At 50.9% G+C, this 22,300-nt stretch overlaps 7 protein-coding genes across 7 annotated transcripts; 5 read left to right on the forward strand and 2 right to left on the reverse strand.

Moving 5' to 3' along the window:
* Positions 1–232: 232 nt before the first annotated feature.
* CkaCkLH20_11906 (uncharacterized protein) lies at positions 233–2,862 on the reverse strand (the record flags this gene model as incomplete). The annotated part of the gene is made up of 6 exons (XM_038894620.1): positions 233–297; positions 351–567; positions 625–872; positions 972–1,026; positions 2,606–2,680; positions 2,743–2,862. 6 exons carry the CDS (start codon positions 2,860–2,862, stop codon positions 233–235), a joined length of 780 nt encoding a protein of 259 aa, XP_038740061.1.
* A 2,049-nt stretch (positions 2,863–4,911) lies between these two features.
* On the forward strand, positions 4,912–6,769 carry CkaCkLH20_11907 (cytochrome P450; the record flags this gene model as incomplete). Its single annotated transcript, XM_038894621.1, has 6 exons — positions 4,912–5,351; positions 5,413–5,443; positions 5,494–5,637; positions 5,702–5,831; positions 5,878–6,535; positions 6,589–6,769. The coding sequence occupies 6 exons, from the start codon at positions 4,912–4,914 to the stop codon at positions 6,767–6,769; spliced, it is 1,584 nt and encodes a 527-aa protein (XP_038740062.1).
* Positions 6,770–8,153: 1,384 nt separating this feature from the next.
* On the forward strand, positions 8,154–10,500 carry CkaCkLH20_11908 (uncharacterized protein; the record flags this gene model as incomplete). Its single annotated transcript, XM_038894622.1, has 4 exons — positions 8,154–8,699; positions 8,751–9,182; positions 9,242–9,818; positions 9,872–10,500. The coding sequence occupies 4 exons, from the start codon at positions 8,154–8,156 to the stop codon at positions 10,498–10,500; spliced, it is 2,184 nt and encodes a 727-aa protein (XP_038740063.1).
* Positions 10,501–11,274: 774 nt separating this feature from the next.
* CkaCkLH20_11909 (duf1295 domain protein) lies at positions 11,275–12,511 on the forward strand (the record flags this gene model as incomplete). Its single annotated transcript, XM_038894623.1, has 4 exons — positions 11,275–11,314; positions 11,371–11,517; positions 11,573–12,134; positions 12,187–12,511. 4 exons carry the CDS (start codon positions 11,275–11,277, stop codon positions 12,509–12,511), a joined length of 1,074 nt encoding a protein of 357 aa, XP_038740064.1.
* A 939-nt stretch (positions 12,512–13,450) lies between these two features.
* Positions 13,451–14,845, forward strand: CkaCkLH20_11910 (uncharacterized protein; the record flags this gene model as incomplete). The annotated part of the gene is made up of 1 exon (XM_038894624.1): positions 13,451–14,845. One exon carries the CDS (start codon positions 13,451–13,453, stop codon positions 14,843–14,845), a length of 1,395 nt encoding a protein of 464 aa, XP_038740065.1.
* A 617-nt stretch (positions 14,846–15,462) lies between these two features.
* On the reverse strand, positions 15,463–17,385 carry CkaCkLH20_11911 (C6 transcription factor; the record flags this gene model as incomplete). Its single annotated transcript, XM_038894625.1, has 3 exons — positions 15,463–15,552; positions 16,053–16,571; positions 16,624–17,385. The coding sequence occupies 3 exons, from the start codon at positions 17,383–17,385 to the stop codon at positions 15,463–15,465; spliced, it is 1,371 nt and encodes a 456-aa protein (XP_038740066.1).
* Positions 17,386–18,113: 728 nt separating this feature from the next.
* On the forward strand, positions 18,114–19,535 carry CkaCkLH20_11912 (uncharacterized protein; the record flags this gene model as incomplete). Its single annotated transcript, XM_038894626.1, has 1 exon — positions 18,114–19,535. The coding sequence occupies one exon, from the start codon at positions 18,114–18,116 to the stop codon at positions 19,533–19,535; it is 1,422 nt and encodes a 473-aa protein (XP_038740067.1).
* Positions 19,536–22,300: the final 2,765 nt, after the last annotated feature.

Below are 22,300 nucleotides of genomic sequence, written 5' to 3' on the forward strand. Positions count from 1 at the left end.
ATGCCTCCAAGTCATGATTCCTTCTGACCAAGTATGTTTTCGTTAGCTGGTCACTGTTCCACGTGCGATATAAGTACGGTCCAATCGAATATTCTCTTTTGCAGAGCACCGTTGGTGTTTAGTATCATCAAAAAGACACGGACACGAACTACGTATGAGATGAGAAGATGATATTATTACTCGTAAAGGTGGCTTTGTGTTTGTGTAAATCTTGTCTCCACAACCAGCATATCTAGGAAGTCGGGGCTTCAACAAGAGCCAGCGTGACTTCGTAACAAGGGCGGTCCTCACGAACCGCTTTCAGACGCAATCAGCAATGTATTGTCATCGCAAGCTTGATCGAAACTCACCAGTGTTTCCTGGGGGAGAGTAGCGGAATTCGTGTCTGTCGCCAGACGCGCTTCTGACACAAATGAAGCCACCAGGAAGAGCGGCTCTAGAGATGAAGTCCAGCTCGACCTGTACGGCATCCGTCTCTGCGTTGCAGCCGTAGGTAGGTTGAAAGAAGGCCTTAGGGTCACCCCGCTGCGTCATGAACAGCTTGGTAGTGTTGTCATCAGCGGTGTACTTTGAAGGTTGCTTGTTAGCGACTGAACAGTGTTCTAGGTAAGTGCTGGGAAATACCTCTCCGTTGATTACGGCATGAATGATTCCTCTCGAGATGACGCCGTTGTCAAGGGTCAGATTGAAAGCTGCGTCTCCGGCAGGGCTGAGGTAGAGATGCTGGTCACCTCCTCCTGCTGACCAAAGATTCATGTAGCGGTTGTGAACGATTGGTGCGGCAGGGTTTTGGACCTGGATGCCGAAGCCTGTGGTGATGTTGTTGGAAATGGGCTCAGTCGGGAGAGTGCATGCCGAGGCAACGGCAGCGGCTGAAAGCACTTTCGTGATAGTTGACAACATGTTAGTGCTAATTCTGAGTTCGATTAAAGCGTATTGTGTATGGAATGGCATTCCAGCTAAACGCTCACAGTGAGTGAGTTCAACCTTGGGATATATATCCTCTCCGGCACCCGTGCCGTAGGTCTGCACGCCAAGACATTGTGAATACGAGACACTGCGCTCTCTCGTTGCAACGTGCTGCTGACATACTTTCAATTCCGGGCCTAGATTTGCTTCGCGACCGTCTTTTATCGACTACTTCTGCAATAAAGATGCAGGCCCTATTCCCGTGGTACCATATCTGACAGCAAATGATGCTAAATCGTTGGGCGACCCCTGAAAATCAGCCCTGCTGATGTTACTCTGGGCGCCTGGAGTTGGATTTCTCCTTCCAAATCTGGGCCTAGCATTGCTGCAAGTCAGACTAGCTCCCTGCTCCGAAGGCGGGGTGGTAGTGAACAGGTCGAACGTTTCCCGCCACTTTAGTTTCTCGCAAATAGTATGCTCACCTCGTGGTCTTACCTGCGAGAATGAGACAACTTGACCGACTATTAACGGCAAATGTCATGCAGCCAAGCCTAATAGTACTGTCTTGAATGTCGGCGATTATGCCAAAAGGCTTAGCCAGTTTCTCGGCCACTTGAGATAGGAGATTCGGGCAACAATGTGCTATGATTTGTCGGTGTACCGGACTGAGAGACACAACGTTATCTCTTGGCAGTTGTGCACGACCGTTAGGACCACTGATTCACAAGTTGACTGTCAGTTGCAGTTAGCTTCACCTTGCCAAGACTCCAAACCGTTCCAAACCGATACAGCTTAGAGTAAAGGAACACGATCTACAACAGGATAAAAAACATGAAGATTTGGTCTTCGGGGCATAGTCGAAGTCTAACAATGATGGAAATAATTGTGCCATCTTGTTTGAGCGAGAGATACTGATATGGTGAAGTTAGTAGTGTGATTTCAACTTTTGAACACGACATTGCCAGCACCCAGAACGTAGAGCAGTCTTATGATGTTGGGTGGCATAATTATAAATGAATACAGTGACCGGAAAGTTTCTTGGAGTGTAAGTACGTGTGCTGAGGGCTTTTCCCCCAAACAGTAATAACAAGGGCACCAGATCAGAGACCCCAAGCGAGTTTTAATCGCGTGCTACGTCAAACCTCACAGTAGGATATTATAACATTATTTTCAGCCGTATGTTAGGCATCCTAGGGTAGATTCTGCCGCTTTTCTGGATGTTCAGTGGCAAACAATGCTCCATTTTCTGTTATGAAGACTGCAGTTCTCTGGGCTGCTATCAGACAGTCATACACATGGGGGTACGGAAGTGCAAGCCGGCCAGTGATGTTATCGAATCTCTGCTTGGTTTCCAATGGTTCATATGCCAACCATACACACATATAGATAAGATACGTGGCCAAAGGTTTTGCTTTGTGTCTTTCGATTGCCTGCACCCCCTAACATCCTCCAGCTAACGGCCAGCATGAAACCAAGATCCCATCTAGCCAGAACTTGATGGCTCCCGAGGGTATGTCCAAACAACTCCAACAAATCTTCAAGACTCTCTGACGCGTAGGAACCGAATAGCCTAAGCACAGTGGGCCATGTTTCTGACGTGCGCCTCTCTGCAAGACGCGTTGTCTCTCGAGCACTAATGGCCGGCGTAAATATCAAACATTTGACAGAGGAAATGGGCATCCAGAAAGCTACTAACCTGGCGCCTGCAGTTAATTCTGCGCTCTCCGTGCTTTTCAACAATCACGCACTGATTCTCCTTGACAAGACACCTCTGGCGACGACTGTTAGTGATCACTTGGTATTTGTTTTGAGGCTGGTGAGGTTATTGCTTACTCCATAGTGCTTGTCTCCCATTCTGATAGAGTTTGCTTCCATGGCTTCTGCTTCAGGAACGGCAGCTGCATTAGCACCCAGGCCGAGGAAAGCCGCGAAAAGAATAGTAGAGAGCTGCATGATTCGTGGATGTTGCGAATGGGTAATTGATTAGGAGCTCCCGAGGGCTTTCGTTCAGTTAATCGGAGGAAACCATGCGTATTAATAATTCTTTGGAATGGTAATCAGGGTTGCTATCTGCACCAAACCTGACTTCGAAATCACAATGATCCTGAGGCAGACTTCAGCCATACAAGCCCCTTACGTGTGCTCACGTATCACATGGAATTCCACGTCGTCATTACTACCTGGATGGTTGACGCTGCGTAGAAGCAGAAAACTGCTACGTCACTGATGTGGTCTTCTGCTATCATGCTGGTATGCCAACCCGTTACCATAAGGTCTATTTTAATGCCTCACTACTTCAATCAGAAGAAGCTTTTAAGAAATCTCTTCATTTGTTGGAAAAAGGCTTCTGCACGGACGTCCCCTGGGCATACTTTGGCAAAGGCCATCAAGCTACCTCGACGGATGCTTTGAATGTCCTGGCTGTTATTTCTTTTTTTTCTCGGTTTGGAAGATGCATGTTTTCTTGTGCGTGGCGCTTAAGTAATCTTGAGTCTATGGGCTTGAAGCTGATTGATAATGCTTCCGCTTAAGCAGTGGTCTTAACTTACTATGCTGACTGGACATCGCAGCCCTCAAATCGAGACTACTGAAGCAACCCAGGTACAGAACTGTCCACGTCGTAAGATAGGTCCAGACCTTCTCCGCCTGCCTTCAAACTTTTCAAAGGCATGCATTAGCGCGTTGTTTTCCGTAGACCTGGTGTCGTGGTTGCAGACATGACCTCGACATGACCTCAATGGCGCCTGCAGAGAGCACCCATCCTGGCTGAATGTTAATCCGACAGCACGGCTGAATTACAAAACATGAGTATCAATATAAATAGTTCGTACTATTACAATCTGTGGACATGGCAGTTCTGAAGGATAGTATTAGTTGCTATGTTTACGGTAACTTCCAGGCCGCTGTGGCCTAGGTTGAGGTAAATGGATAACTAGTAGCTTTCCGAGACACCCAGAATCGGCTGTTATTGATATGAGAGCATGCTGATCTACAGATATGTATTTTCTGCATCTAATGGGGTAGTAATATGCAACTTAAAGCGTCAGTTTATTGGCCTACTATGTAAATGCTATTATTCTTGTTTCCCGCTAAGAGGCTTTGTACGGCGTTCTTTCTCCATTTGAATTACTGCCCGACTGCGTTCAACACTTTCTGTTATTAATCTTCAGCAACTCCCAATGAAACTCCAGATGATCTGCCGTTTGGAGTGGATAGTTTCATCTCTTTGCTTTTGTCAAATCTATTTACTACCGCTGGAGGAAACTGTGCACTTTTTGCTACTTTGCTGAAACGGACAATATTCGAGAGGTGAAAGTTCGATGTGCTTTCTTCAATCGAGTTGGTGGGTGAGTTATGTGAGTCATGTTGTATGGAAGTCTTTTCCTAACTACGTGGGTTCACCGGGGAATCGGTAGTTGCCGGTTGAGTGACTCACTCAGTCACCGTCGAATTCAATGCCTACTCCACGTGCCTATCTGGACATGATCACGGAAAGACAAATTGCCGTATGGCCTTGGCTCACAGGTCAGTCTGTGAAATTCATGTGCCGAGCAATCCTCCGTTCAAATTACCGCCAATCTTCGTGCAGCATGTGCGGTATGCACGATCTTAACTGAAAGGGGGCTAGACCAAATGATAAGCCCTGATTTCAAACAGCAAACCGGAGGTTGGCTTCTCGGAATGGAGATGCGCGGGGAAAGCTGCGGCTACACTTAACATTAGGGGAACGGCTCTTGGCCGGGAGTTCGGCGGATCCGCATCGTCGGGTCGTCTTAACATTAGCGATCAATTGCGGGGCCGATACGCCGGTGGGATGGTGCACTTTTCAACTAAGAGACAAGCCGTCATGCCGGAGTTCGCCAATTCTTAACATTAGCGAAACAATATCAATTAGATCCAGCGGGGTAGTTGAAGCATGACTCAACTGCGATTGACGAGGGCAGTTTCAAGGCAAATTTGATTTGTTTTGTCAGATGCCCTTATCTGCCCCATTTTTACGAAATGTTCAACCCCGCGGGGAACCACGGCTATATCTACCCCTCGCTGCCGCCCACGCGGAGCACACGGGGCTCACCTTTGGATCTTCAAGTTCTGGCCAACTCCCAGCACAACACGATGTTGTTCAGTCCTGTTGTCGGGGCAGTTGCCCTTGCTGCTCTTTTCGTCTTCTACCTGGCTCGTTGCATATCGTCGCCGTTATGGAAACTCCCAGGCCCGTTTTGGTCGAGACTTACGCCACTTGCTCTGAGATGGCATGAATTCAACTCCAACAGGACCCTCTACGTTCACTCTCTTCACCTCAAATACGGTCCCGTAGTTCGGATCGCCCCCAATGAAGTATCCTTCACGTCATACGAGGCCGTCAAAGAGATTTACGGATCTCTTGGAAGCGGCTACGACAAATCCACCTTCTACAACTTGTTCAGGGTCTTTGAGCGGAGGTAAGTTATGGGCCGAGATGACTCATTCCGTAGGGGTAGAATTGCGACTGACTCTGCTTAGGACGATGTTCTCAACTCTCGAGAAGGGCGATGTGAGTAAATGCCATACAGGCTTTACATTTGGTGCTAATGGCTTTTCTAGCACGCGAAACGTAAACGCATCATTGCCGACCGCTATGCCAACAGCAATGTTGTTAAGCCCGCGGAACTGAGTGGCATCGAGAAGCGAGCTGAACTTTTTACGTCTCAGTGTGACGGACACTCGCAGACAAGCATGGATGTTTATGTAGGTGCCCTGAGTGACCAGAACAAATGACAGCTTGAATGCTCACTATTCTGTGATCTCATAGGTCTCGCTTCACTCTTACGCCTGCGACTGTATCACACATCATCTGTTTCACCCTTACGGAACCAACAGCCTCCAAAAGCAAGAAGACACGGACATGATGGAGCAGGTTACAAGCGATGACAGCCTACGAAGTAAGTTCTCAGGAGTGTCATTCTCAATCCCAGTCTAACAATTCAGACCGTCTCATTCAGCATCATTACCCTATTTTCTACCAGTACTTCTCGAAAGTGCTCGACCTCTTCCTTGACCCGCGATCTACGCCGCTGGCCAAAAACTTCGTTGTTGGAGCTACATCGAAGATCGACCCCGCGCCATTCACTCTTCTCAACCGCCTCCAAGACAAAACTGAGAGTAGCAGCAGCGTCAATCAACTAGACAGCACCGACATCGCCGCTGAATGCATGGACCACATGGTCGCTGGAATCGATACCACGGGAGACTCGCTGTGCTTTCTCATGTGGGAACTTTCGCAGCCATCTTCTTTCGAGTTCCAAAGGAAACTGCAAAAGGAGATCAGAGAAAACCCTGATGTCGCTTTTGACAAGCTGTCATATCTTGATGCTGTGGTTCAGGAAGGACTGCGTGTCTTCCCCGCGATCCCGATGTCCCTGCCTCGTGTGGTTCCCCAGGGCGGAAAGCAGATCGACAGCTTCTATATCCCCGAGGGCAGCATTGTGAGCAGCCAAGCATACTCAGTTCATCGGAACAATGATACCGTCTTCCCCAACCCGGATATCTTCAACCCCGAACGCTGGCTGTCACCGGTTGGGGAGGCCGAGAGAAAGAGGCATATGTTTGCGTTCTCCCATGGTGGCAGAGGTTGCGTTGGCAAGCAGTGAGTATATGTCTTGCCAGTTATGTATGAACCGGTGCTAATGATCGTAATAGTCTCGCGCTTGTCGAAATGAAGTTGCTCCTTCGGTCCATCTATGGTCGTTACACGACCGTTCCGGACGCTAGCATGGCCCCTGAGAACATGAGGCCTCACGATCAGATCATTTCTGCGAGGCCCTATTCGCAAAGCTGCCCCCTGAAGTTTATTCCTTTTGAAGAGGAGAAACTACAGTAAGAACGTGCATTATTTTCAAGTGGTGCCTTGCCGGAAGAGGGGAGGGTCTCCTAAGCTTAAGGGGGAACGTGAGCGGAATACTTGGCCCATGAGATGGGAAAAGATTCAGAGCATACATGTTGTACATATTGCCCTCAGTCAACAATCCGTAGTCAGTTCCATGCATTCTGGTCTCCTTTCACGGGTTCGGCTTTTCCTATGGATTGTTCTCGCCTTTGCGCACTGTCCTTCAAATGCTTGCTAGACACCGAAGATCGAACCGACAGTCTGGACCGCGAATATATGAACCAAGTCATTGGAACCTCAATTTCCTAATAGAGCAACAGGTCCAAACTGTTTTCTATTGAACCCCGAAACTAGCCTGGGGCAGTCACCAATCGCATATTTTGTGGCGGCAGTAGAGCGAGGAAGACGGCCAGTCAACGGTGGCGTATTCAATGTTGGTTTCCGTTCTGTCGGGAAGGCCGCCAAGCTAAGATGCCTTGGGCATGGTGTTGGTCATCGCACGTGTCATGGGTTGCTGCTTGCTCGAAACTATTGATCCTCAGCCGCATATAGCCCCGGGGCCCCTGATGCTAATGCCCGCCGTCAAGACTAGTGCGCAAAAGCAGCGTTTCCTCTGACCATGAAAAGTGCCGAATTGCTACGACTTTCGAGGCCAGAGAAAGGCTCTACACTAGCCTCGGATGTAGCTACCAATGGACTCTAGCTCAATACAGTAGCTTTAGACTGATGAGCTTGCATTCTCAGGCCCGTTAGAAGCTGATGACCCCTGAATTGAGGGGTAAAGGTAACTTCCCATGAGTTTCTTTCCTAGGGAGTCCTAGATGTGCCTCGCGGCCACGTGTGATAATAACACAAGCTTCACCCAGACTACACCAAAGTCGAAGCGAGTTGATCTAGCAACAGCCACTATCGGCGGATTAGGCATAACACAACTCCCAGTTCCCCGTCTGTGCGACCGGCAGTATGGGTTTCCAGGTTGTCATTCGGTCTAGACCTGCCATTCAGGGACTATCTGATGGAGGAAGTCACAGCTAACTATCCTGAACGTACGATTCAGCTCTCCATGGCTTCTGGTGATCGTCTTATGTGGAGATGAGAATTCAGCTTTCACAATATTCTGCGCATTATCGAGAGCTATGTGGAAGGAGCCGAGAAAAACGCATCTCATAGCATCGTTTAGCCCAATCGTCCTTGTGATCAAGAATGATATGATTCACGTATTAAAGAAGCTCAATTATCCCCCTCGTTGAACCAAAAGTCACACCAGTCAACTCCAACTTCTTCACTCCTTGACATCTTCCTCAGATCTCGAGCTCCGCTACCTGACAGCTCTTGCCCTTCTCAGACAATCGTTTCAATCGAACTACCAGCATCAACAATGAGGTCCACTACTCTCATCGCTGCCTTTGCGGCCCTTGTCAAGGCTCAGTCTGGCCTTGACTTCGATATGATCGATGCGGCCCCTGATCCGCCTATTGCCACAGTTCCCATCGGAGCTGCTGCCGCAACTGTCGTCTCTTACGATGCCAACGCGGCGGCTGCTAGTGTCTCTTCCGATGTCAAGGCCAGCCCGCTTCCTCAGGAGACTGCGCCGGCGATGGCAACTTCTGCCGCAAAGATGAAGAAGAGTCTTGTCCAACGCAGCCCATGCAGTCCTCAGCCCGCCGGAAACGGTCCCGTGCCAAACCCCGATACCTCCGCCGCGTTTCTGAGCTCTACCGACCTTTCGAACGCTGCCAACAACGCCCCGACCCCTGATGGCTACGTCAACACCTTCAAGAACCTGCAGGCCTCCAGCAGTGCTTACGGCTACATGGGTTACACCACCCTCAATGCTTACGACACCAAGGTCTGCGCTTCCAAGTGTGACGCCATCAACGGCTGCATCGCCTTCAACATCTACTTTGAGCGTGACCCTTCCATCGTAAGTTACATTCGTTCTGAGCAGCTCACTCCAGTGTCTGACTTGAGATAGGAACCTGCCGACAGCTGCCCCAACCCCTCGAGCACCAACGTCATCAAGTGTGTCTTCTGGGGCGGTCTCGTTGACCAGAACAATGCCAACAACCGTGGCCAGTGGCGCAACAACTTTGAGGTCGTCATCGCTGGATCCAACGGTTATGTAGTCAGGCGCGCCGCGGACCAGCCCGGCTACAATTCCGCAATCAACTTGGGAGATGCCGCCATCAACGCACCCTCCGACTGCGCCGGCTTCGATACTTTCATGGGTTCCAAGATTTTCACCAACGGTCCTTTCGATCCCAAGCTTTGCGCTGCTGCCTGCACAGCTCAGTCTGAATACAACCTCGCGCACCCTCCCCAGAACGCCCCGGCGCAGACTTGCCAGTTCTTCAACACCTTTTTCGTCTTGAAGAACGGAATTCCCGAGGGACAATACTGCTCACTGGTAAGTTTCATCAGTCCCCTAGCGTCGAAATCATCCAAAACACCTCTAACATCACACAGTACTCCAAGGCTTGGGACGTCAGCTACGCTACCAACACTGGTCAATGGCGCGGCAACGACCGGTACACGATCTTCCACAGCTTCTCATACACCAACTCGACGAATCCCGGAAAGCCTAGAATTCCTTGCCCCGTTGCCAGTGCCAGCTCTACCATTGTCCAGTCCACCCTTCAGCCTTACTGCTCGACTCTCCTAGGCTACACGACCCCGACGACCACCGCGACCCAGACTGCATTCGCCACTGTCCCTTCGACTACTGTCACTTCCACAGTCACCCCTCTGGCCTCTACGACGACTACCACCACCCAGCTCGTTGCCGTCACTAAGCAGCTGAAGCGTGCGCTGGCTCCTCGCCCTACCACCACTTGCCTTCACGACGATGAGACTCCTGAAGACCACTCTTACCAGATTTCCCAAGGTCTTCGGGCTCGCGATGACAGCCCGCTTGTCAACGGTACTACGGAGAATGGACATTTCGTCGATATGGATGTCCCAGTCGATATGACAAACACCACGAGTCCTTCCAAGAGGAGGATTCGCCGCGACGGCACGCCTGCTGGTCTTGCTGCATTCCCTGGTATGTCCCATCTTTCACCACAGTACACTTCACAATGCTAACATTCAATCCAGCTGATGTTATCTCCTCCGCTTGCTCCCTGGTCGCCACCCCAGTGACTACAACTGTCACCGCCTCAGCCACCACCACCCAGACTGTTGTGAGTGGTGCGGCTTTGGCCACCACCACTGCTCCCACAAGCACCATCGTTGTCGTCCAGACCGTCACTTCCACCACTACCATCAACGTGGCTCCTAACGCGCCTACTGGTGCCATCGGCTACCTTACCGTCAACCCCGTCGTGAACTCCCCCGCCCGTTACGTTCTTTCCGACGACTCGACTCACATGACGGACAACTGGTACAGACAAGGACAACGTGAGACTTTCATCGTCGCCGCGGACGGCACTCTCTACTCGGTCACCAACAACTCATACTACTACATCCAAAATTACGAGATGAGCTTGGTCTACTGGTCCAACTCCAAGAGCGCGGCGCAATCAGGCTTCACTGCCACTCCTCTCGGCGATGGAACCTCCAAGGTTACCCTTAGCTCGGGTGGCAAGAACTGGAAGTTCTGCCTGCGAACGGTGTCCACCGGTGACGGGAACTCGGGCGCTGGTATGCACATGCGCGCATACAGCGGTACGAACACGTATGGCACAGGGTGTGTTGACGTTGACTTGATCATCGTTCCTGTTTAAGGGTGCCTGAGTGATGCCAATGGCACAAATCTGAGGGGGGTGGTGTTGCGGACATTTATCATTCATGACTTAGAATAGGATACCTAATTTTTAATCAATTATTGGCAAAGATGCCTGTAAACAACTTGTTCAGATTCCAGTTGACTCTAATTACGTCTTGAAATTCGAACTCATAAAGATCTTCATCATAGACTTCATTTGTGTTGAGAACCTACCTAAGGTATCTTCTGGAACTTTGTGTTCGATCAGCCTCTAATTGCGCTAGAACCAGTCACAATCAGTGCACCATCTACGAGGTAGCGCCTGAACCTTTCGCTTTGTGGCGCCAGGCACCCCGACGCCTCTGTATTGATACGGATGTCACCCGAAAACCCATGTTCTAGCTAGAACGACGAAGCTGATGCGGACTAATACAGTATCTAGATAGACTGATGCCTTTTTTATTTCCTCTTCCTTTTGAGGCTTCAGTATTATCAAGGGGTAAACGCGTATTACAGGCACCAATTGTAACTAGTCGAAGCCTGGGACTGCTTGCTGGGAACGAAATCTAGCAAATTCCAAGCAACAAACAGAGTTTCCTAAACTTTTGGAAGGCCAACATGGCTACCAAATGGCTCGGTGAGGGGAATCCTTGCTGCCCCTAGTCAAGGAACAGCATCCGCCCTGCCCTGTCACACCCGTCGACTGCCCGAGATTTATCGGTAACATCGCGTCATATCACCGTCAACTCAGTGAAATCCATCAGAGCTGTCGATGAAGCAGCACTCACGTCATATGGTCGCGCAGCTTTCAATTGTGATGAATGGGGGCCGCGGTAAGCCTCAAAACTGCTACAGATAAAACTGAAAGCCCATTTTCCTTCCGTGTGAGCGCCCAACTGCGCCTTTAACAACAACACCGTTTTCTTGCAGCATGACAAGCGCGCCGATAACAACTGCGCCCTACGGCCCAGGGCCGTCGCCGCCGCCCCAAAGACCGGCACTGCGCCACCATCCAGTCGGCACCGCGCCGTTGGATGTGGGCATTTTAAGGAATACCATTATCCCATCAGTCAAATTACATTCCGGACTAGCCATTGTGGCATATGTCGCCGGTCGTGCCACCGATCGAATAGAAACAAAAGATTGGCTTTGGCCGGCCGGCCAGGTAGCCAACGCGTGGTGGTCGGCGGTCGGCCGACACCTAGTCCGTGGTGCTTCGCTGTCGACAGTATGGCAGACAATGAACCGCACCGAGACTCTACTTCTCAGCTGGGTCACTCTCTGGGGCGGACGTCTCTTCTACCGCGTCGCCGAGCGCTCCTTGAAGCGTGACCACGACGAGCCAAGATACGAAGCTGCCAGGAAGGATTCGGGATTCTGGAACAAGGCCTTGTTCAGTGTGTACCTACCTGAGGCCTTATTCCAGACCATCATCGCGCTACCTTTTACCATTCCCTTCCGACACCAAGGCATTGGCACGTTGTTGGCGGCGTCCCCTGAATGGGTCAATGCAGCGGCAGTGGGACTCTTCAGCGCGGGTTTCGCGCTTGAAGTCTCGGCCGACCGGCAATTGAGCCAATTCAAGGAGACTCATGCAAATGGTGAAAACACGATGTGCAAGGACGGAGTATGGAGCATCGTGAGGCACCCGAAGTAAGTAAAGTTTTCTGAGCATCCATAGAAGAACACAACTGACGGGTTTCAGTTACCTGGGCGACACTTTAATCCACTTCTCTTTCCCCCTCTTGCTGTACGCAACTGGTATGCTGTCTCCCGTCGAGCTGTTCGGACCACTGGCAAACTATGTTTTCCTACGGTACGTTGGAGGTGACAAAGAAAACGAGGAGAGCCAAGAGGATCGCTACCTCAGAGAAGCACCTGAGAAGAAGGTAGACCTCGAACGTTATCGCCAGCAGAAGAACTCTTTCTGGCCTGGCATTAGAGAGGTCAACAACAAGTGGACTTGGGTTGTGGTCGGATGCGGTGTGGCTGGTGCTGCCATCGAGAAGTTCAGTCGGGTGCTGGTGTAAACTTGTGACTGAGTATTGGGTCAATAATAGCGGCGACATGCGACTTTGGTAGAGTAGGGATCTCAAGTTTCTTTGAAATGTTGGTGTGCTCTGGTGAAGAGTTCGGGCTGGCGCATTGCCCGATGAGGCAATAGGCGAAGCTATTCGCAAGTCCATCTATCGTCGCAATATGTGCCGTTTGACTCGGCACGCCGTGTTCATGGAACAATGGCATCCACGTGGCTGAGTTCGCCAGATTCTCATTGATCGGGCCGGGCGGACTTGGTCGCTAATTGCCCGACCGATGAAGCGGCGGGCGCACTCACTCATAAGTAGCCGCACGAACGTCGATGCCGGGGACTCAGCCCACATCGCTCGTAACTTAGTTCTGTGCTCATTTTCTTGGCCTTTGGTTTTCTCCATGAATTAGAAGTAGGGCAATTAAAGATCTGAACTTTGATCGATGTCGAGCACAGATGATCCCTGTCATTCATCAGCAGACAAGGACCGGACGAGCCGGAAACTGTGCTGCCATTCTTCAACTTTGACGAAAATTCAGCGCACATCGAAATTTCGTGAGCGTATGTTCTTGGGAATTCTTCCGCAAGATGTCAACGAGACTATCCTGTCTCATCAAGAAATGAGATGAGGTGCAGGCTGCTGCAGTCAAGGGACAAACTTCCTTGACCTGGAGCGTAGCGCAAAGCCACGAGTGTAAGTGGCCGCGAGTCGCGCTTCATCAATTTAACTTCATTACCTCTTTGAGCCAAAACTCTCCTGATCGATTGGTCTTGGCTTGGTACCGGAGAGCCGGGCTCAGATGGCACGCCACGTTCTCCGGTGCAGCATGTATATAGCTTCCGCAGGAGCCGCTGTCCACCAAGTTGATATCTTTAGAAATCAACCCACCAGTCGCTCTTTTGATCTCAGTCACTCGTTCTTGTCTCTTTTTATCTCATCATGCGGGCCTCTATCCTATCCTTTTGCGCATTAAGCGCCTCATTAATCAACGCCTCTCCACTTGCACTCGGGTGCTATGACGAGTCCGCCTTCGCGCCGGAAGACATCATCCAGCGCGATGTTCTCGTCGTCGGAGGTGGCGCCACGGGAACTTACGCCGCTGTTCGTCTTCGGGATCAGAACAAGACCGTCGCGGTTGTCGAGCGCTCCGATAAGCTCGGCGGGCATGTAAACACCTTCCGAGACCCCGCCACCGGAGCACCTATCGACTACGGCGTGCAAGCGTACATCCAGAATGATCAGACTACGCAGTTCTTTGAGCGTTTCGGCGTCGCACTGAACGCCTCTGCCCTGTCTCCGTTCCCAAGTCAGATCGTCGACTTCAAGACTGGCTTCGCCATTCCGAACGCCACTGCTGTTGACCCTAATCAGCTGGTTGGGCCCCTGGCGAACTACTTGTTCGCCGCTTTGAACTTCGACTTCTTGGCCGAGGGTGCTTATGACATTCCCGAGTCTGTTCCGGAGGACCTGCTGTTGCCCTTCGGTCAATTCGTCGCCAAGTACAACCTGACGGAGGTCGTGCAAGTCGTTTGGATCTTTGCCCACGGAGTCGGCAACCTCTTGGAGACGCCGACTCTGTATGTCCTCCAGAACTTCGGCCAGCCTCATCTCCTCGGCCTCTCAGCTGGCTACTTGTACGCCCCCGGCGGCAACCAACAAGTCTACGACAAGGCTGGAGAGTTCCTTGGAAACGATGTGCTCTACTCCAGTACCGTCGTTGCATCTGAGCGCTCTGATGACGGAGTCAAGGCTGTTGTTAGGACTGCCACTGGCCGCAAGCTCATCAAGGCCAAGAAGCTTCTCGTTACCATCCCGCCGACGACCCAGAACCTGAAGCCCTTTGACCTGGATGAGTCCGAGACTTCGGTCTTCAGCCAGTGGCAGAACATCCCCTACTACGTCGGAGTCGTCTCCAACAGTGGCCTGCCTTCTTTGACAAACTTCCTCAACGTCGATGTCACCGCCCCTGCTTTCTTGCCCCAGAAGCCGTTCGTCTGGCGTCTCGAGACTGTTGGCGTGCCGGGCTACCAGACCGTGAAGGTCATCGGCGAGGCTGACTCTGCCAAGGCTCAGGGACTCGTCACCGACGCTGTCAGCCGTATCAGTGCGTCCGTCAACGGGTCCGCATCGACCGTCGCAGAGTTCAGCGCTTGGGAGGAGCACGTAAACCTGCAGCTCCACGTTTCCCCGGATGCCATCAAGGCCGGCTTTTACAAGAACCTCTACGCTCTTCAGGGTAAGAGAAGCACTTACTACACTGGTAACGCCTGGTGCTCCGATTACTCGCCTCTGCTTTGGGCTTTCACTGAGAAGAGAGTGCTGCCGTCGTTGTAGATGAGAAGGCGAGAAGAAAACGTTGGAATATCCCAAGTAATTCCAGACACCGGTTATGTATCACAGTTGAATACCGACCGGAAGCACATTGCCAATAATATAGTCTCATTCATCCTGGTAGTTCGGAGCTGTCCGCAAGCTGAGACGAAACTCTGTGCCCGCGTCATAGTTTATGTTTGGAATATGTCTGGATCGTCTGGTAAGGCATAAGCTGTGGACCCTTCTCGGAAGACATCTCCCTGTCTGCTCACTTGGGCTATAAAGTCACGTTGCCGGTTGGGCATTGGACATCTCAAGACGGCGTTCCCCCCGATGTCTGATGCAGAATGATTGATGTTTTGCGATATTTGTATTTATGGGCGACTAAGACAGTTGGTCCACAATATCGACATGGTTCCCGGTGCGCAAACAAGCTTTACAGTATTGTGTCCGTAATGCTCTGTACGCTGATGGCCCAGCTCAGAGACCTGCTCCCCATGAATTACTGCGTCCATCCGGCCAATAAAGCCATGAGCTTTGATCCATCAAGCTTAATGAGTCAAGAAACTGCAAATCCAAGTCTGGCTGCCTGAGAAGCTCTTGTATAGAAGGCTCGTTAGCAACCGATCCGTCAGTTGTCATGGTGTTTGCATCGCGCCAATGTATTTCATGTTGATCTCGATGTTCAGCAATGCCCGTGTGCGGATTTCGGGCGGCTTGGCTCGGCTCTGAATCCGTTACACAAGCAGATGGCGTTGGCTGAATTTCACTCAATCCAGCTAAAATTGCATCGACGTGCTGATGCAGTTCTTGGGCCACAAAATTGCCCCCATCTTTTAATTGAGACAGTAGCTGAGCAGACTGTTCGAGCTGTTCTCTGTCCTTGCTGCTTTCATTTTCGCTAAACAGGCTGGAAATAGCAAGGATAGTGAGCGCTGAGAAAAGATATTGCGTCAAAAAAGGGTCAAAGGTGGGAAACTGCCCGTCAATCCAGCTCTGGATCAGGGTGCTGCAAGAATGTCTCGCACAGCGGATGCAAGAATCAATCAGGAGCATTGCGGATTGATTATTCTGGATAGACTGTATGCCGTGGGCTTCCGCGCTTGACTTCGCCGCAGTCCAGACGTTGCGCAGGCCATAGAGAAGGATCGGACGCGTTGACAAGATGACAGCCTAGATGCATCAGCGAGATTGAGAAATTGGAATGCTCAAAGCAAAGCTGACTCACCTGGTTTAAGGTGAGGCGAAGGTAAATGAGACTAAGGTTGCTGTGTTTCGATGCCGTCATATTGTCTAAGTGAAATTCGGGAGGGAGGTCTTGAGTCCAGGTGCTCAAGTCATCCAAGGCTTGTTTCACTCGTTCGGACAAGTTAATGCCGCTGCTTTGGTTGCCGTACACCGAGCGGATGATTTTGGACATGATGGCCGAAAGTTTCGCGTTCGCGGTGAGGTAGCTGGCGTCTGGAAAGTCTGCCAACGTGGACTCCGTTGGTTCCACGTTGCACGGAAAGTTGGCTTTAATATCATCGTCATGGACTGTCGGTCGATGGCCAAGCCGTGATGAACACAAACAGTCCATAACGTGAGCCGTCCACCAAAGCCTTGTTCTGTGTTCTCTGACTGCGACATCGTCCAGCTGGTCTGGTGTTATGCTGATGTGGAGTCCCATGATGATGGCCATGCGTACGGAACTCCCAACCAGAGTGTATGCGGCATACTGACGATTGACTGCCAGCGAGTACAGGGACTTTCAAAAGTCGTGTCAGTTACTAAGGATGTGAAATTCATGGACGACTTACGAGGATAAGGCGCGTCTCCAATAGGTCCATGGTAGGCCGCTCTCCGAGGTAGTTGAGTATCTTTGTGGCTTTGGCGAAGTAATGCAGCCCCGGGAAGTCCTGGTTCACGCGAGTTGCTCTTGAAGAATACATTTCACCTATGGCGAATAAAGCCCAGATCTTACACTTCACACTGTAGTCTTTCCAGGTCGGGACCTGGTGACTCATCTCCACGGCGTCCAGGACACAACTCCTACGCACGATATGAAAACAACCGGAGACAACTCTCAGCGCAACCTCAACCAAGAGGCGTGCTTTTGGAGGGCTGGGCCATGGGCAGGAGGTCTCAGCGAGATTCATGATCCTCTCATCAGAAGCAAAGTCTTTACGACAGATGTAGGCTTGCTGCGAGGCCGAGAAATCGGAGATCAACTGACGGAACCGTGTTGCAAATGCCGTGTCCATGGCTTCATTGACAGGTATCGGCATGTATGGCAGGTCGGCATCGATGAATAATGATTCGACATCGAGCGAAATGTGCGGATCAATACCGTCGCTGCCGGAGTTGCGTGGAATTGCCGATGGGAGGACTGACCCACTGTCCTTTCCATCTGATCGAGACTGAGGAGAGCTGCTGCTGGAGGATCGCGAACTCGTGTTCTGGTGGAGGATTTCTTTGAGGTAACTCCAGATTGTCAACGCGTTGCACTCCGGCGGGTTGTAGGAAGCTACACATACCTTTCTGGGACCCGGATGATACGGTTGCTTGTCGGGTACGAGCATTTTGTCGCCGATTTACGACAATTGGAGCACGGGTCGCCGCCGGAGCACTTCACTTTCCGCGAGTGACATCTGTGGCAGCTGATAAGGCATTGTTAGTGTCATCACAAGCAAATGATCGCAGTGGATGCAAAGGTAGGACAGGAATATACATACGCCGAGAGCTTCGGCCTTGGCGGACGAACACCGGGCGGCACACTCGCCGCTTGTTTTGATTGCGATCTTAAGTGGGCCATAATCTGATGCCCAGTTCAGGATTCACGGTCCGAAGAGAAATTGGCCGCTGACGGAAATGAAATTTCCCTTGTGAATGGATGTCGGTATCAGTTCGCTTGCCGAAGAGAAAATCTAGATTGTCTTGATTTCGAGGCGGCGTTTGCATCTTAAGTGTTCCCCAAACCTCGGGCACGTTAGCGGCCGGGCCCACTTTCTCGGCATAAAGCATGGATGCCGAGTTTGCAGATATCGGCAAGACGACGATTGCCGCGATCAAGAGTTGGGGTTCCGGTTCTGACGCAACGGCGGGTCTCTTTCCCAAACCTATGAAGGCAATGGTTTTGCTGCGTCCGTGGACAAATCGAACGATAAGATGAAGAAGCTACATAGAAAGGTTGAAAACCCTTCCTTCTGGTAGACTATTAGGCACGGCCGGTTATATAGGGGTTCTCCTCGCATCCCTCGTTCCAGGATTATGTGCTTATTCTATGCCTAAGCTCTCGTTATACAACATCATGAACTCACTCGAAATGTCGAGTCCCGTCACGAGGAAGTCATCGCCTACGATCGCAACCCAAGAAGACCGCGGCTCAGCCCCGACGCAAGCGCCAAAGCCCTGGAAACGCCTTTTGAAAGTCATCAGCTGGACGCCACCAAATTGTCGGCATTCCCCTGACGGAAGCTTCCCTTTCACTTGGTCGCTGAACCTCCTCTTCAGCCTAGCAAGTGTCATCACGGTTGGGAATCTCTACTACGCATATCCAGTCTTGAACAAGATTGCCGATGACTTCGAAATCACCTACGAGACGGCCTCGCTGATCCCAACTGTTCTTCAAGCTGGCTATGGAGCCGGCATCCTGCTGCTTTGCCCTCTTGGATACCAGGTGCGACTAAGACCATTCACCCTCACGTTGGTCCTGGCTTCGACGCTGATGTGGCTTGGCTTGTGCGTCACGAAAGTCTTTCCTGCCTCTTGCGCTCTTCACTTTATCGCGGGCTTCACATCTGTTACTCCACAGATGATGCTCCCTTTGGCTCACTCTATTGCGCCCCCCGCCAAACGAGTTAGAGCCATGTCCATTGTCTTTGCCGGCCTCATGTTTGGTCAGGTGCTCCCCCGCATTCTATCAGGGGCGATGACATCCTTCGTCAACTGGCGATACGTTTACTGGACCGCGTTGGGGTTACAGGTCACACTCTTCGGGTTACTGTGGCTTTTCTTCCCAGACTACCCGCCCAAAAACGCAAAGTCAAGCATCAACCTCGTCCAACAGCTATGGAGAGTTGTTCGTCTTGCCTCCACTGAGCCGATTTTGGCTTACGGGTGCATTGTATCGCTTCTGTCCAATGCTGCATTGTCTTCTTTTTGGACCACGCTGACTGCGCTGCTTGCTTCGCCCCCATTTGGCTTCTCCCCTCTGCAGATTGGCCTCTTCTCTCTTACGGCCATTGCTCCAGTTGTCATGGTTCCCCTATACAGCTCACTCGTCGTCGAGTATGTTCCCACGTATCTAGCGGCGAGCATCTCCCTGGTCTGTGGTATCGCAGGCGTCGCCATTGGCACTTTTACCGGCACATTCAGTCTCGTTGGACTTGTATTCCACGCTCTGGCAGTCGACTTCGGTGTGGATTCCACAAGCGTTGCATACCGCTCTGCAATCTATGGTGCTGTCCCCAAAGGAAGTAATCAAGCCAACGCTGCTTATACAGCATGCTCATTCGTTGGACAAACCATTGGGACCAAGGTTGGCAACACTTTATATGTTCGGCAAGGTTGGAAGGGAGTAGGGATAGCCGGAATGGCATTCTTGGCAAGTTCCATACTGATTACTTTGGCGAGAGGACCGCGTGAAGTCCGGTGGTTTGGCTGGAGAGGTGGCTTCTTTCCACGTAAAGAAAAGGGATCACAATCCGATAGCGCAACGAATACAAACTGAGGTGTTAACCTCCTCTATGTCTATACGAACATGTTCTTGACATCACTTGGGGTATTCATTATTCTCGTCTGTGACTTCAAATATGAAAACAGTCCACCTCTAAGCCAAGTGGGCTTGTATACTCTGCTAGCACTCGATGAGACTGTTCCCTTCTCGCCTCTCCATTTGATTGGATGCCATCATTTTCCGTCTCATTTACTTATTTCGCATACAGTTGAACTCCTTCCCACATGCACTCAGGATTCTTCAGGCCTCCCGGTTTTTCAAGCTCGTGTTAGACAACGGTCTTAAATTTTACAGTCGAAGTCGCTCATCTGTTTTGAGGCTCTATCTGGTCCGATCAAACTGCACGTGTGTCCTATCAGGCTAGCCAGCTGATTCCAAGTGAGTTGGCACCAGTACTGTGCTGTCTCGAGAGCTGTGAAGCTGTTCCACGATATGTAGCCGCAGAGAGTCCTGTTTGAGAACCTCCTTGGTTGATAATGGATCTAGACCATGGTCCTGAGGTGGTTCAAGCTTCACAGCCATCTGAAAAGCTTAAACGATTGTTGTGTGAGGCTTTCGACATCTCAATCTGTTACAGTCAGACTAGATCAACTTTGAGGTCATCCGGGAGATACGGCGACAACGGTTGTCGTCTATTCCCACGCTCCCAGGTGCACCCATGCTTGTCCCATGGCTCTGGATGCAGTGCCTTGTGAGCCGTAAAGTGCTGTTAGAATATGCCAAGTCCTGGTAGATTAAATGCTCTAATGTCTTTCCAATTAATGAGGTATATAAAATGCAGTAACCGCGGCATCTTTTGAGGAGTATCTCGGATTAAATTGGTCCAGCAGTCTCTGGATTCAGCACTTAAGGCACCGTCTCCCGTCCTCGTCCGACAGCATTGTTCTTGCTAAGCGCCTGATTACATGTAAGAAGGAAGCACTGTCGTGCTGGCTCCATCTTGGTGGTTGCCGACCATGCGGACATTTTGATTTACGTGAGCTTTAGTGTGCATTCTCACTCACTCCACAGACTTCTGGTGATCAGTACTATTGACCATGACCATATGAGAAATGCATGTACTTGTATAATCGAGGGGATGCTTCTCATGAAAACGTGCGATGAAAAAACGGAAGATGCTCTGTTAAATAATTCGTCGTCGGATGTCAATGCCGAGTATTACTCGTGGAAGCGTCAAGCGCGGCATTGAGCAGCGCCGGAAACGAGAACGAACTTCACACAATAAACCCATTCCTCTCACATAACATCATGAGCACCCAGCCGGTTGCGCAGCGAACCAAGGTAGACTCTACGACGGGACCCTAGCTCAGGTCCTGGTTACATGCAGACTAGTCGCTTGCTAACCGTCCAAATCAGGGCCATGAGTAGTACTTATTCAAAGCTACAGTTACTAAATCCAGCAACTGTCTCTCTTGCATGAGGGAATACCATGTACGAAGCAGACGTGTGTTATTTCCATATTCAGGTGCTGTGGTATGGGGCACTCCGACGCGACAAAAGCGGCAGCGAACTCACGATTGTGGACCGCGGACTGCCCCAGCTATCATGGGCTCTCATTAAGAAAAGAACACAGTCTCATCACCTTCTTTTCTCTCTTCTGGTGGTGCTATGGCTTCTTGGTGCTGGGCAGATGACACTGCAGTGCCCCCTGAATCCCAATCACACAAGACTTGAACCTTGGCTAATGGTGGTTGACTCCGCTGCGTGCGCAGTACACCATAGTTTGAGAATAGAAGATCACGCAACCACGACGGATGATGCCAAGATCCAAACAGCTTCGAGTATGGCTAATCGCTGCGGCGTAGCAAACCTTATGGGCTGCAAGATCTTGGCAGTGCGGACTTTTCGGCAACAGGCCGGCCTTGTTAGGCGAGGAAACCCTTTGCCGGCGCCGCGCGGAGTACTCCTCCACCGGAATCCGTGAATCGGCCGACATGGTAAGCGGTGGGATGTTGAATCTCATGACCAATGAATAAACATCGGCAGGCCAAGGTCGGCCCTTCCCACGGTTTCAATAGCCTTACGCATGAATGCCACGCTTAACACTTAGGCGATATAGGTCGCGGATACATGATCGCCAAGGACCCCTAGTCGTATTTTGGGGGCGACCCGTCTGATCACTAAATATTCCCGCGGTTCCGCTTACACGCCGACAGAGTTTATTTTCGTACTGGGGGTGGTCTAGACTGGCTGCTTGACTCAGTCACTTTTCGGCCTCCAACCGAAGTCGGCCGTTTCAGCCCGTCAACTCCCCGTCAACTCCGAGGAAACATTGAAGTGTGTTAGTGGGCGGCCTTACGGCAATGATGAAAAGAAGGCAAGGGATGAACGTTTAACTGATCTTAGCGTTAAGGGTGAGTTTATGGAGGGAATTACGAGGTGGCTAGTCACACATATCGCAAGTCGTTGCATTACCGTTAAGGCCCACCGTACGTGAACTTCCAGTGAGAAGCATTCCCTGCGATATCAGGGACTTAAAATAGATTGATATCAAGCAGGCCGACAGAAAGTCAGACTAGGCCCTATAGCTGATTTCAAGCAACATCCCCTCTATTAGTGGGCTTCTTTCAGCCCAGCCATGTTGTAAGGCTGGTAGTACGGGACGTCATAGGATGGAATTTGGTTGCCAAGCCGTACAGGCATGAAAAGGTAAGGCTGGATATATCCCGCCTCAGTCACGCTTATGGAACTAGGCTGCCGCAGCACACCACTACGTTCAGACAAGCTTGGCATTTCATCAATGTGAGTTGGGCGGATCC

Source organism: Colletotrichum karsti, assembly GCF_011947395.1.
Source record: "Colletotrichum karsti strain CkLH20 chromosome Unknown Scaffold52, whole genome shotgun sequence".
Classification (NCBI taxonomy): Eukaryota; Fungi; Ascomycota; class Sordariomycetes; order Glomerellales; family Glomerellaceae; genus Colletotrichum; species Colletotrichum karsti.